The sequence below is a fragment of the Sminthopsis crassicaudata genome, chromosome 6 (genome assembly GCF_048593235.1).
Source record: "Sminthopsis crassicaudata isolate SCR6 chromosome 6, ASM4859323v1, whole genome shotgun sequence".
NCBI classification, from domain to species: Eukaryota; Metazoa; Chordata; class Mammalia; order Dasyuromorphia; family Dasyuridae; genus Sminthopsis; species Sminthopsis crassicaudata.
In genome coordinates this window covers 239,749,614-239,764,460 of record NC_133622.1, presented here as the reverse complement: position 1 = coordinate 239,764,460, position 14,847 = coordinate 239,749,614, and the positions used below count along the sequence as shown (strand labels likewise).

Below are 14,847 nucleotides of genomic sequence, written 5' to 3'. Positions count from 1 at the left end.
GTTGTCATAAAAAGAACTCTCAGAGGAGAGTCTAGGGATTCAGGGCCTGTTTTGGTTAGTCCAATTGTTAATTGTGTAACACTTGACAATTCATTTCTTAGCTCTGAAAGTCATCATCCCTCTGTGCAAAATCATTCTAATGAAACTTGTACTTCCAACCACAAGGTGTTCATGGGAAAAATAATTTGAAATGGGTCAAATGCTTCATATAGATGAGTTCTTATTAATTATATAAAACTGATAACAAATGACTGTTAATTGTTTGAAATAATGAGTCAAATATTTATATTCTTTTTTGGGGGGCTTCATGAGAGAGTATCATCTTTGTGGAAGATAATACTCATCATGTTTCTCCCCTGAAATTTTAGAAAAGAGAGCTTAACTATTGAAAGAATTATGCCAAAATTAAATGTAGCAAAGAATCTTGACAGGAAAGACCCTCTTCCCAATCCAATTAACTAATCAGAGACATCAACAGGTACAAAGAGAAAACATTTATGTAATGCTTGTAAGGGAGAAGCCCAGACACACACCTGGGAGCCATCCCAACCCCTTCCATCTGCTCCTGCAACCCAACCTGCTTCCAGGTTTGTCCAGGCACTAAAAACAAAAGACTGGACCCTTCTCATTGGATAGACTAAAAGGACATCATTAGGCATTTTGCTTATATCAAATTGAGTTTCTTCAGGTGTAAAAATAAAAAAAAAAGAAACAAAAGAAACCTATAATGATAGCAGCATGTACCTCATTAGATTAGAATAAGAATCAAATATGTGAATGTCTTTACACTGGTTAATAGGCTTTAAGAATAGAAATTATACAGCTGCTGTTGCTTTTAATACTTGATTAGTTATTTTCTCTTCTCCTAAAGGACAAACATTACATCACTATGTTGGGATCAAATTACAGTGTGTCCAGCTGCAGCTGATCAGATGAGAATGAAATCAGATTGCTCCACCCCAGGTTTGGGATAAATAGTGTATAAGCAGAGCATGTCCCTAAACAAGCCAAAAGGCAATCAGATGGAAGTAAGGGATTGAGTTTAGGAAAAATAGAATTGTATGCAGTAGAGTATACTGAGATATTCCCTGGAGAAATGAAATCTATTCCTGTTCAGCCTATGGTTCCTTTGCCTCCAGGCACAGTAGGCTTGACCATTTCACTTTCTGAGAGTGCTTACAAAACAGTGTTCATCCATACACTGTTGTGGGAAACTGGAGAATGTGTAGCTAATGTCCTAGTCACTAACACAGGTAGACAAAGTGTGATTTATCAAGCAGGAGAAGTAGAAGTATCAGGCTTATTGTTATATACCCCTAATAAGAAATCTGGTGACAATCGCCCAGATTTTGACTCCAATGAACAAAATCCAGGAATATATTGGACAGCAGCTGTGACAGCTGACTGACCTATGCTTACTATTTATATAAATGGAATACCATTTGAAGGATTGGTAGACAGGGGTGTAGATGCTACAGTTATTAGAGGTGCCAATTGGCCCAGTCACTGGCCAAAGTTAAGGGAACTCCATTTGGAGGACATTAAGAGAGAGCTGAAAGTACTGGGGGAGCAAGCCAGTGAAGGGGCCAGGCCAGAGCTAAGGAGGCAGGGGTGGCTGGCCCAATTTCCCCATGAATGACTGAGGAAGCTGACTCACAAAGCAGCAACCATAGGGTTTGGAACTGAGCCATTTGGAATTATGGGGTCTGAGAATCCAAGTCTACACAATCCGAGTTGTAAGATCATGACCTTCCGTCCTACCATTGAGGAGTTTCAGGACTTTGGGAAATATGTGGCCTACATTGAATCCCAAGGAGCTCACAGAGCAGGACTTGCTAAGGTGATCCCACCCAAGAAGTGGAGACCTAGGAAAAGTTATGATGACATTGATGACATGGTGATTCCAGCTCCTCTTCAACAGGACAATCTAGGTTATTTACCCAGTATAACATAAGGAAGAAAGCCATGACAGTGGGAGATTATCGCCACTTGTATTGTTCTAAGTTTAAGTGTGTTTATTTTTTTTTCATACTACTCTTTTCAGTTCTAGTTTGTATATATATATATATATATATATAAGACACAGTTTCAAAATTATGTGATATGTTCAAAATCTCTAAAAATCAAGACATACAAGTTAAAATTACTCTAAAATGTCATTTCACACTGACAAAATTAATCATCTATTTGAAATATATATGACTATGCATATGCTGTTTTCCTACACTAGGCATCTGGAAATATTTTTCTCTCCTAACCCCAACCATAGAGACTAAAATATAAGTATAAACATAAAAATAGTTAGTAAATGATAAAGTATAGTTGAGAAAAATAGTCTTGTTTTTTCATTTTGCCCAAAGTATTAAATAGTAGGTTCAGTATATGTCCTTCCAATGAGTACTTTAAATTTCTTTAAGTATTGAATTATTTGATCTCCTTGCTGTCCAAGGAACTCTGCACAGTTTTCTCTAGTACTCCAGTTCGAAAATGTTGGTTTTGTAGTATTCAGTTTTCTTGATATTGTAGATATCCCCCTCATACATCCCTACTTATTAGAAAACAACATAGCTTTGATTATATGGATATGGAAAAAAACTGATAAAAATGATGTACTTGGAGAAGCTTATGATTCTCCACCAAGTAATTTTTTTTAATAACCAACTAATGCTACTATCTCAAGTAAAAGGCATATTTTTCAATGGATACAATAACGATTTAAATCTCTCTTTGTTTGCAGATTCAAGTTCTTCAATTGTTTCTACATTCTAGTAAAGGTCTGTTGTAAGGGACCTAGAACCAATCTTCCCTGTGCGGAAGGGAGCCGCCCTAATGTCAGTCATCTCCAGGATGTGGTTCCGGGTCGACTAATAGAGCTACGTGTCGGTAGATGCGTGGAACTATGAGTTGCTTGGCCATATAAGGAGAAAAACGGCTAGGCATTGCTAAAGGAGCTGGCCCCGCCCACGATGGGAGGAATCGGGGAGGGTCCAAGAAGATTCTGTATAAAAGTAGGGAACAGCAACCGCTCAGGCAGACATTTTGGGCAGCAGACAATAAAGAACAGCTCTGCTACATGTTGGCTCTCTGTTTGCTTATTCCCCGCTCCTGTCTCTGGAGCAGGTCCGGAGATGTCTGAAGGCTGGTGATAGCATGAAGTGCGCAGTAAGAAACTTTCAATTTCCAGTGAAGCTGCAGAGAAGCAGACCCACAACAGTCTGTGGCCAGGCTTACACTAAGGTCTTCATGATTCCATGCCTGGCACTCTATTCACATTGTCACCTAGTTACCTTTTACTAAGAATGGTGAAACACTAAAAGTAAACAAGAGACTATAACCTTAACTACACTTTGTTCTTCTACATTTAGCTAATCATTTTTTCAATGCAACAATGACATCCTTGTTCCTAAGAGTGTATATTATAGAGTTAAACAAAGGAGTCAAAATAGTATAAAAGAGAAAGAAGATTTTATGTTCATGATTAATGGATAATATAGAGGCTTACAAAAGGCCACATAGCGGTTATATGCCATCATATCAAGAAGTAAGCATTCAGGTGCTCCCACAATCAGGAGAAATCCAAGTTGTATAGCACAAGCCAAAAAAGATATAGTTCTATTCTCAGTCCAAATATTTATCAGCATTCTGGGTAGGGTGACTGATGTGTAACATATTCACAAGAAAGAAAAGTTTCCAAGAAAAAAAATACATGGGGGCTTGGACATTTGGATCCACTTTGGTCATTACAATGATAAGACCATTTCCTATCAGAATACTCAAGTAGATTACCAAAAATATTCCAAACAGAAACTCTTGGAATTTGGGCTGATCAAAAACACCAAGGAGAATAAATCCTGCCACAATAGTGAAATTTTCTCCTGCCATTTGGTGTGAATATTTTATGAGTGGAAATTATGAACTAAAGATAGGGAAGCCACTTTTCCTCTTTGGTATTCAGTTTTCTTTCCTCTAAAATATGTGATTCAGAATAAAGTATTTTTATGTTCACTTGTCACTATGCAATTTTAAGTTATTTAATCAGAGTTCAATAAATAGGTTTTTTTAAATGCTTGTTTTTCAATTGCACACAAAAATGTCAAGTTCCAATGCCAAATCAAAAAGGACTGCCAATTCTGATTTTTGGAGATTTATATTCTTTCATCCATTTGATTTCAATGTATAAATCCATGATTTTTTTAATATTTATATTGAATGATGGAGCAAGGACTTTTGTTCCAGTTTAAAATCAAGAGCAACTATCAAAAGAAAAAATAGTATCATATGACGCAATTTTTGTTTCTTCTATCAAATTATCATGGGATTTCAAATGGGAAAAGCCCTTTAGGAAAAAAGTTAAGCTCAGACTGAATGATATTAAATGAACTTTAATCTTCTCAACTAAAGCATTCCTTAAGATCCATGCCAACTCAATGACAGCTTTTGAGCTGATAGATCACATATAATTAACTGGTTATGGAAGAGAAAAACAAGAAAATACAATCATTGTCATTGAGCATGTCTGACTTAATGTTATCCACTTTTGTTTTTAAGAAAAAAAAAACATTTTGTGATTAAAAAAAACACATATTTGTGTGTCTGTGTGTGTGTGTGTGTGTATTCTTTAACATGTTGCTAACTCTTAAATGTATTAAAAAAAAAATAATTATATACTAATTCACAGTCAATGGCAGATTTAGAAGTAATGATTACTCAAATAGATATTTTGATAGAAAAAATGTCCTTGTGTTAAAAAAAAAACTTGCTATCGCATCAAATTAATTTTTCTAATTACTATAAATCCTGATTTGTCACTAATTATAGGCAACTTACCAACTTATAGGTTACACAGTATACACACACACACACACACACACACACACACACACAAAGTAGTATGTAAATGTTAGTTAAAAGAAAGAAATGAACAGAATTACACTAGAGTTTCAGAGTATGGTTTTATGACAAATAGCACAAATGTGGGTGATCTAGATAACCTTTAAAAAGACTTTTAACATCTTAAATATTTCCTATATAAACTATGAACAATTATATCTGCCCTGAGAACTTCCCCTTATATGATACATTGCATGTAGAATCTCTGTGGAAAATGTTTTTTTTAAAAAAAAAGATCATTATAATAATGATTATACAAAACTTGCATCTATTATATTAAATATTAAAGTAGATTAATTGACTTTTTAATAATAAATAGTTGCTCAAGTATAACCTATCTCAACCTTGAATATTTTCTTCCTTTTTCCTGACCTAGAAGATTTAGTTTTCTTACCTAGAAAAGGAGATATCAGATTATGGTTCTTGAACCCTTTGGATGTTCAACATATGATTATACTGTTGAATATATTTAATTGAATTGAAAGAAATAAAATGTTTTTTTCAAAGAAATTCTTGAGCCCTCTTGGAGAATGGAAATTCATGATAGTAAAAGAATAAAAAGCTGGTTACTTTCCTCTTCCACTAGGTAGGGATTTAGTAAATCTTCAATATTTTCAAGTATTTATCATCATTATGACTTTAAATTCAAAGAAGCAGTTGTCAACTATAAAGAAAAAACAATTATATTAAAATGTCCATAAGTACTGGAGGAATTTTGTTTGTTTACTTTTTTACTACTTTTCTTTTTTACTACTTCATAGGCAGAAACCTTGCCAATAAATTCCAGTCCAATATTTTCTTCAGTAATTTTTCAAAACTTGAAATGTTGAGCATAGCTGTAAAAACAATAGAAATTAGACCCTTAGGCAGATATTTAAATCCATAAGAAAGCCTAAAGTTTTATGTTTATTTGTGTTTTATTTCCTCAACTCTGTGTCAAATTTGAGTGAGGATCTGCTGATTTATTACCAGTTTTTGTGGCCGCAGCAGATTGAAATAGTGGTGTGAACTTTTTGGCAGACTTGCTGAAGCCAAAATGGGAAAAAATTAGGGTCTTAATTCTTTTTGCCACAAAACCAGAAATCTTTATGATTAAAGAAGGCAGCCTACATGACATTCCAGAATGAATGCAGAATAATCTCTTTACTCATTGACTTTTCAAGTGTCAAGAATTTCTATAGACAACCCAAATGGGCTTTGAATAAAGTCTGTCCCTTATGTCCATTACCATGTTAAAACATGTTGAATGACTTATAGTAATTAAGGAAGGAATTTGTTTGATTGATAAGACAGCCAGCTTGTTCACTGTCATTACCTTATGTTTCCTTAAACCTTTAATTTGTTTAATTTATTGGCGACATAAAAGTAAAAATTTCAGCTAGCTCATTGGTATGGCTGTTTCCTTAAATATGCTGGAAATTCTTAATGAAGTTATATGACTCTCTATGTAAAGCATTAAGAATTTTGAGTTTGCTGGGGTTGAGAGAATATCTCATTCAAAATGTTGATAGAATTAAGGAAAGAGAAGCTGAGATGAGAAAATAATTACCTTTTTTCAAATGGTTGGAAATGTCTTCTATGAAGAATATGTTTGAAATTATAGAATGAATTAATAGAGATCGAGAAGGTAGATAGAAAAATGGAAATGTGCTTTTAATTGTCTTCCCCCCAAATGAAAATATTCACTTGGTCAATCACCTTCTGTTGATTCTTGTGTTCAAAGCACTTGGAAGAGTTCCTAAAATAGATGGGTTTCCTGCCCTGCTCTGTGGGAACATCTTTTCTTCCAGTTTATTTGACACTTTTTAATGAGAGTCAAATTTTTTTGTGCTCCAAGTTCAGTAAGTTCTGCACCAGTTAATGAGCTAGTGCTTCTGATGTCATAAAAAGAACTCTCAGAGAAGAGTCTGGGGATTCAGTGCCTGTCTTGGCTAGTCAATTTGTTAATTGTGTAACACTTGTCAATTCATTGTTTAGCTCTGAAAGTCACTATCCTTCTGTGCAAAATGGTTCTAATGATACTTGTGTTTCCAAACTCAAGGGATTCATGGGAAAAATAATTTGAAATGGGTCAAATGCTTCATATAGATGAGTTATCATTAATTATATAAAACTGATAACAAATGACTGTTAAATTGTTTGAAATAATAAGTCTAAATATTTATATTCTTTTTTGGGGTAGGCGTGAGGCGGTATCGTCTTTGTGGAAGATAATATTCATCATGTTTCTCCTCTGAAATTTCAGGAAAGAGAGCTTACCTTTAGAAAGAAATATGCCAAAATTAAATGTAGCAAAGTATCATGACAGCAAAGACCCCTTTCCCAATCCAATTAACCTAATTAGTGACATCATCAGGTACAAAGAGAAAGCATTCATGTAATTCCTGCAAGGGAGAGGCCCAGACACAACCTGGGAGCCATCCCAACCCTTGCCATGTACTCCTAGAAACCAACCTGCTTCCAGGCTTGTCCAAGCTTTACAAACAAAGGACTGGAGCCTTCTCATTGGATAGACTAAAAGGACATAACTATCCTTCACCAATAATCAACAATGCTGGCTGCCTGCCACAGGTCACTTTACTTCCTGAAACTTCCTGTATCCCAGGTTCAAAGTTCATTCCTGCATTGAGTAAATGACCTCCCCCAAGGTACAAAGTTCTGGGAACAGGAATCATGTGATTCAGTACTGACAAATACTTTAACCAATCAGTCCCATTCATTGGTAAGAAGGGTGACCAAAAAAAAAAAAAAAATTAAGCAAGACCTGAGTTTGAATCCTTTCTCTGAAGAAAACCAAGAAATCTGCTCACAGAGGAAAAGATTATACAAAAAAGAAACCTCCTCCCAGGGAAGCATTACCACTGCGAGACAATCAGAACTTTACATTTTGGCGCCCAAACTGGGGCAAGCACTTGTGCTTAGCCCTTCAGAGGAGTTAGCCCGTACCTTGACATTTTGGCACAAGAACAGGGACAGACAAGATCCTGATTCCAGTGGAAAAGCCTCCCATCCATAACTCAGTGGAAAAGTCTCTCTTTAACCAGAAGCATGAGTAACAAGGAAACTTTGGTAAAGAGCTAAATTAGAATTTCAGTGAAATGGGGCAAATGACTTCTGTTTCTGTTCAAGGCAAATGTTTAGAGAGCTTTGTCAAGGTTATGAAAAGCCAAGGATTGATTATAATTTTGGAGGAAATCACTAAACTTTTAAAAACTGTGCAGGTTATATGTCCTTGTTTTTCTCTGGAAAAAGAATTGGATCTAGATGATTGGGAATTAGTAGGAGAGCTACTAGGAGAACACTACCATTCCAAACCAAACGCAATTTCCAAAGATACACTTCATACCTACAATTTAATCCAAGTGGCTTTAAAAATTGTTAGAATAAAGGAAAAGAAGAAAGAGCTAGAGGGGGAGGATCCAACTAAGCTAGGTGAAGAAGATGAATCAGATAACAATGGAGTTAAGCACAATTCTGAACATCAGAAGCATTTCCCTTCAGGGAATTAACCCTTCAGGGGTGGTGCAAGAAGTTAGGAGGGGAAGAGGCAGTGACACAAACAGAATCACCTGTTAAACAGCCTATGACAAGATTAGAGAAGGCATTGCTTAAAGCTAAGAGAGAAGGACAGGATATAAGTGATTTTATACATGCATATCCTGTGATTGAAGAGATTGGGTCTGTAGGTCAAAAAATGAGAAGATATACACCTTTAGATTTGAATAAAATTAAAGATGTGAAAAAAGGTTGCACCCTTTATGGGTTTACATCAACTTATGTTAAAATGTTACTGGATGGTTTGTGTCTTATGAAGTCCTAACCCCAAATGATTGGAAATCCATAGCAAGGACAGGTTTAGAACCTGGACAAAATCTGTTGTAGCTTGTGAAGTGTCATGAATTATGAAAGATCAAAGTCAGATGCAATTTGGAAACAGGAGTTAACACACAATTCACTTTTGAGCAATTAGCTGGTGAGGTCAGTATGGAGGGAATTCAGAACAGATTCAATATACCATGACAGGGTATGAGCAAATTGCTAAGGCTGCAATAAAAGCTTGGGGTTCCCTCCCCGGACAGAAAGCTCGGGGGGAGGCTTTCACTAAAATAGAGCAAGGACCCAATGAATCTTTTGCGGATTTTGTGGGACGTCTGCAAACTGCTGTCAAAAGATCTATTGGAGAAAATATAGCGACAGACATAAGGACCAGACATCTGGCTAAGAATAATGCCAATGAGATTTGCAAAAGAATTATATGGGGTCTAGACCGAGATACTCCTTTAGAGGAGATCATACGACTCTGTGCTACAGTGGGAACAGATCCTTTTTACACCCAGACTGTGATGAACATGGAAAGACAGGGTCCCTCTTGGCAAAGGACTTCTAGAGAAATTCGTCAATATTTCCAATGTGGAAAAATTGGACATCTAAGAACTCAGGGTAGATATGGAGATAGAGCTAGAAGACAGGGTGAGAGAAGACCTAAAACTCCATGTCAAAATGTCACAAGGCCTTTGGCTGGGCCTCCGAATGTAGATTGACCCAGGGAAATAAGATGCGGGGCCCAGCTTCAGCCCCCCAAGTGGGGCATGATGGCAGCCGAGGTTACATCCAGAGAAATTTAAGACATGATCAATCCGCCAAAAGGCAATGAGATGGAAGAAAGGGATTGAAATTAGGAAAAATATAGTTGTATGCAGTAGAGACTGCTGAGATATTCCCTGGAGAAGTGAAATCTGTTCCTGTTCAGCCTATGGATCCTTTGCCTCCAGGAAGAGTAGGCTTGATCATTTCACCTTCTGAGAGGGCTTACAAAACAGTGTTCATCCATACACTGATGTGGCTATGTAGAGAACGTGTAGCTAATCTCCCAGTCACTAACACAGGTAGACAATGTGTGATTTATCAACCAGGAGAGGTAGTGGCATCAGGCTTATTGTTACATACCCCTAATAAGCAATCAGGTGGCAGTCACCCAGATTCTGACTCCGATGAACAAAATCCAGGAATATATTGGACAGAAGCTGTGACAGCTGACCAAGCTATACTTACTATTTATATAACTGGAATACCATGAGAAGGATTGGTAGACACGGATGCAGTTCTTACAGTTATTAGAGGTGCCAATTGGCCCAGTCGCTGGCCAAATATTAAGGCAGACACCTACATGTCTTTTGTAGGAGGATCAATAGCAGCAGAAGTTAGTGCTATGCCTTTGAGATAGACATTTGAAAATGAAACAGGAGTTTTTACTCCTTTTGTGGTTGAACAAATCCCCATCAATCTGTGGGGAAGAGACATTTCACAACAGATAGGATTACAAGTAAGCACCTTGGCTTTGTAGGCAGGGCTGCTGTTGAAGGCCTACCTGCACTCTCACTGGTTCCAATTCAGTGGAAGGCTGAATCACCAGTGTGGGTAGAACAGTGGCCCTTAAGAAGTGATAAAATTCAGGTCTTATTAGACATAGTAAAAGAACAACTTGTCCAAGGACGCTTTTTGGTCTTCTTTATGTCCTTGACATTCCCCAGTATTTTTCGTGAAAAAGAAATCTGGAAAATGGAGGATGTTAACTGATCTAAGAAGAGTAAATGAACAGATGGAAACTATGGGAACTCTTCAGCCTGGACTTCCATGTCCTACTCAGTTGTCAAGAGAATGGCCTCTTTGGCCTATAGACATTAAGGATTGTTTCTATTCTATCCCTCTAGATAAGGAGCATATGAAAAGATTTGCTTTTTCAATGCCTAGTGTTAATTTGGTCGAGCCGTATCAAAGATATGAATGGACAGTTATGCCACAGGGATTGAGAAACAGCCTTACTATGTGCCAAATGTATGTTGCTGCTGCTCTTGCTCCAGTAAGAAAAGCATTTCCAAAAGTAATATCATTACATTATATGGATGATATTTTGGGATGTGCACCTGAGGAACAAATGTTAGAAGCATGTCTAGAAAAGACCATGGAAATGCTAAAGTATTAAAAACTGCATATAGCTACAGAAAAAATTCAAAGACATAATCCTTTTCAATATTTAGGATAGGAAGTATATCCTAAGGCACTCACAGTACAAAAGCTTTCTTTAAGAACGGAAAAGTTGAACACCTTAAATGATTTCCAAATATTAACAGGAGATATCCAATAGATGCGTCCAGGGTTAGGCTTAACTACCAATCAACTGAAACCTCTATATGACATTTCAAGGGGAGTGCTTTAAATTCACCATTCCAGCTTACAAAAGAAGCCCAAGAGGCTTTGGGAGAAGTTGAACTGGCTTTATCCACTGTGGTTGAAAGAGTCACTCAAAAACCCTTGGAAATATCAGGTTTTGCTAAAAAAGAGGCACCCACAGGAGTCCTTCATGAAGGAGACAGTGTGATTGAGTGGGGAAGCCTCCTAGCACCACCAGAACAAAGCCTTATTCCTTACCCAGTGCTTGTGCCTAGAATTTTATTAAAAGCCATTAAGAGTGTAGTACATTTATCTGGGATAAGTCCTGAAAAAATATACACATTCTATGTTAATGCATAAATTAATCTATGCTGTGACCATGCCAGAGTGACCAATTTTATTGGCCACAGCTCAAAATTTTGTACATGGTTTTCCATTAAATATAACCCGGATACTACATAATTGGCAGTGGGTTTTTGAAGGTTTCTAAGGCTCCTCTTAAATGAACAACAATATTTACAGACCCCTCCATAGAAAATATTTGTGCTGAATACTGTCATTATTTAACCATAAAGAAAGTAGTCAGGACTCCTTTTCAGTCTACTAAGCAGAATGAATTATTTGCTATCATGCTAGCTCTTCCTTATTACCCAGGATACTTAAATACAATGACTGATTCCGTCTATTCAGTAGGTGTAGTACAAAGAATTGCCACAGCCCAAATAAAATTTGCAGCCTCTAATATTTCTCAGCTCTTTAAGGAACTTCAAGAGCAAGTGAGAAAGCATCCAGGCAAGAGTTATATCTTGCATGTCCACTTACATAGTGGACTTCCAGGTACTACTTTTGATGGAAATTCAAAGGCAGATAGCCTTTTGCATATGTTATCCAGTGCTCCTTTATTTCAGGAAGCACAAGAATCTCATTCTAAATATCATCAAGCTGCTCGAGCTTTACCTTTACAATTTGGAATAACAAGAGAGGAAGCTAGGAGCACAGTAAAAAGCTATACAGCTTGCCTTCCTTTCCATGCTCCTACACTCCCTCCAGGGAAGAACCGTCATGGTTGGAGACCCACTGAAATCTGGCCAACGAGTGGTATTCACTTTGCCCATCATAGAGAGATAGAAAAAGAGAAAGACCTCAAAACCAAGGAAAAAAATCTAAGAAATATCTGACACTGAAAGAGAATGGCTGATAAGAAGACTGTTAAAGATTCTCTAACACAAGATAAGACTGTGAAAGTATTTTAAAACCTGGAGCAATCATTGGATTTCCTAACACAAGATGAGACTAATGCACAATGGACTTATGGACATTTATTAATTTTCAATTTGTGATTATTTGATCATGTTATTTGTTACATACTTCTAGCATGTGTTATATTGCTATGTTACTATGTGTTTATATAATTATGTGTAATACCTCCCATATTGATGGATTTCTGTTAAAAGGCCATGACCACCCTAGGTTCTAAATCAAAAGAGAGGGGGAGATGTTAGGATTAGAATGTGAGAATTCAGGTTGTCTAAACAATTCTCTAGCCCAGAGTTCACACCTTTAGGGGTTAACACCTTTAGACTTCTGAAAAGGAGTTTACACATTTAAAGGAGTTTTCACCTTTAAAAGGAGCAAGATGATTGGTTGAAGTATTTCCCACAAGCCCCTGGGTTCTCACATGCTCATTCTCTAGGAGGATAAAAGAAGACAACATGGGGTCTGGGAAGCAGTCTGGATTTGGGAAGGACTAGAGCTGGAGGAGATTCAGAGCCAGCATTCAGGAAGAAGAAGAGGCTGGCTGGAAACCTGCTCACAGAGGAAAAGATTCTATAGAAAAGAAACCTGTTCCCCGGGAAGGATTCGAACTGAGAGACTATCAGAACTTTACAGAGCAGGACTATACTGAGAGGCAGTAAGGAGGCCGCCCCAGGAGCCACACCAGGCAGTGACTACAGCCAGCTTGAAGACAGGGAGAGAGCCATGAAGAGCACCAGGAACCCGCTGTTGGACGGCAAGGAGCACTGCCTGACTCTCGGGGACAGCTTTGAGAAGAGGCCCAAGTCCTCGTTCCACACGATCCGCTATGATTTGAAGCCGGCCTCTGTAGACCCATCAGGGGAAGGAGAGCTCCAGGTGGGCAAGGGAGACGAGGTCAAGTTCTGGCTGCCTCACTTCCCTGGCGCTGCAGCCCCAAAGACTGTCTTCAAAGGAAACAAAAGACCCTATGAGAGAGACTGTATTCTCATCATTAATCACGATACCGGCGAATGTGTGTTGGAAAAACTCAGCAGCAGCATTCAGGTCAAGAAGCTGAGAACTGAGGGAGGGAGCAAAACCCAGGCAAGAGTGGAACCGCCCCCTGCACCGGCACCGCCCACTCCCATAGCATTCCGAGCCGCAGGGAAGACACCTGTTGGGCCAAAAGCCTGTCCTGTGAAAGAGGATGCTCCCGGGGAACTCCAGTTGGAGGACATGAAGAGAGAGCTGAGAGCCGAGATGAATCGGATGGAGACCCTCAGAGACAGCAGCACCTCAGACTCTGACAGCTCCAGCAGTGAAGAGGAGGAGCCTGCCCCAGGTGCCTCGGCCTCCCAGCATCCTCCTCTCCCTCACAGAATCCCTGTGGGGAACCAAAGCAGCCAGCTCCCCGAGAAAAACCAGCTGATGAGCATATTGCGAGAAGATTTACAACTCAGTGACTCTGAGAGCTCCAGCACTGAAGACCAGGAGCCTGTCACAGCCAAAGCCTCCTCCTCCCAGCGTCCTCCTCTGCAGTTACCTCACAGAAGCCCTATGGAGAACAGCAGCAGCCGGCTCCCTGGGAATCACCAGCTGATGAGCATATTGCAACAAGATTTACAACTCACTGACTCTGACAGTGACAGCAACCTCTAACCTTGGAACTTCCTGCATCTGTCTTTGTTAGAACGTCTGGATAGATGAAGGACACAAGCAGAAACCCACCCCAAGGAGAGCATTTGGCCCTTAGTGAGCCCTGAGTCTCACTGAACCTGAGCAGAGTACAAGTGCACTTGTATATATTATGGGAATACACTTTTACCTCAAAATCTGGGTAGCATATTAAAATCTGGGTAGCATAAAAAAGTAAAATAAAATAAAAATAAATAAATAAAAACAACTTCCCAGATCTGTTGGAATTATAAGACAAAGTAAAAACAGAAACCCTCACTCAATCACTTTCACCTTCTGAAAGAAACCCCAAATCAGAAATACTCAAATACAGAGTATTCAAATCAAAGAAGAAAAATAATGTTGTGAACAACCAAAAAGAGTTCAAGGATCAAGGAACCCCAGTCAGGATCACACAGGACTGTTGTAACTAGTGACTTTAACTTATTTAACATATATTGTTCTAGCTTTCATCTAGGGGAAGGGGTGGGGGGAAGGGAGGGGAAGAGTTGGAAGAAAAGGTTTTTCAAGTTCAATGCTGAAAATTTATCTTGAAGATATATTGAAAAATACATCTTGGAAATAAAAAGCTACTAAAAAAAAAAAAAAAAAAAAAAAAAAAAAGGTAGTGACCTGCTTTCTCAAAGAGATAACAGTAAGAGGTTTGCTGCTGGTTGTGGGATGCGAAGGACTAGCTAGAGAATTTGGCTTCTAGGAAGGCCTGTCCTCCTTCCTTTCTCCACTGGGACCAAGGTCCTTCTGAGCCAGAGAAAGACTCAGAAGTGTTGACAAGACTGGAAATGAGAAGTTCCATCCTTGACTATTCTGCTGCTGGCTCTCCCTCCTCCTGCACTCCTCCGCTAAGATCAAGACTGG

At 38.3% G+C, this 14,847-nt stretch overlaps 1 protein-coding gene and 1 pseudogene across 1 annotated transcript in view; both read left to right on the top strand.

Moving 5' to 3' along the window:
- Window positions 1–1,699: 1,699 nt before the first annotated feature.
- LOC141546166 (lysine-specific demethylase 4B-like) overlaps window positions 1,700–14,847 on the top strand; it is a 35,859-nt gene continuing 22,711 nt past the window's right edge. Inside the window, 1 exon segment of the mRNA XM_074273795.1 lies at window positions 1,700–1,931. Coding sequence (XP_074129896.1) covers window positions 1,700–1,931 — 232 coding nt within the window.
- Window positions 13,042–13,956, top strand: LOC141546248 (ELL-associated factor 1 pseudogene; annotated as a pseudogene).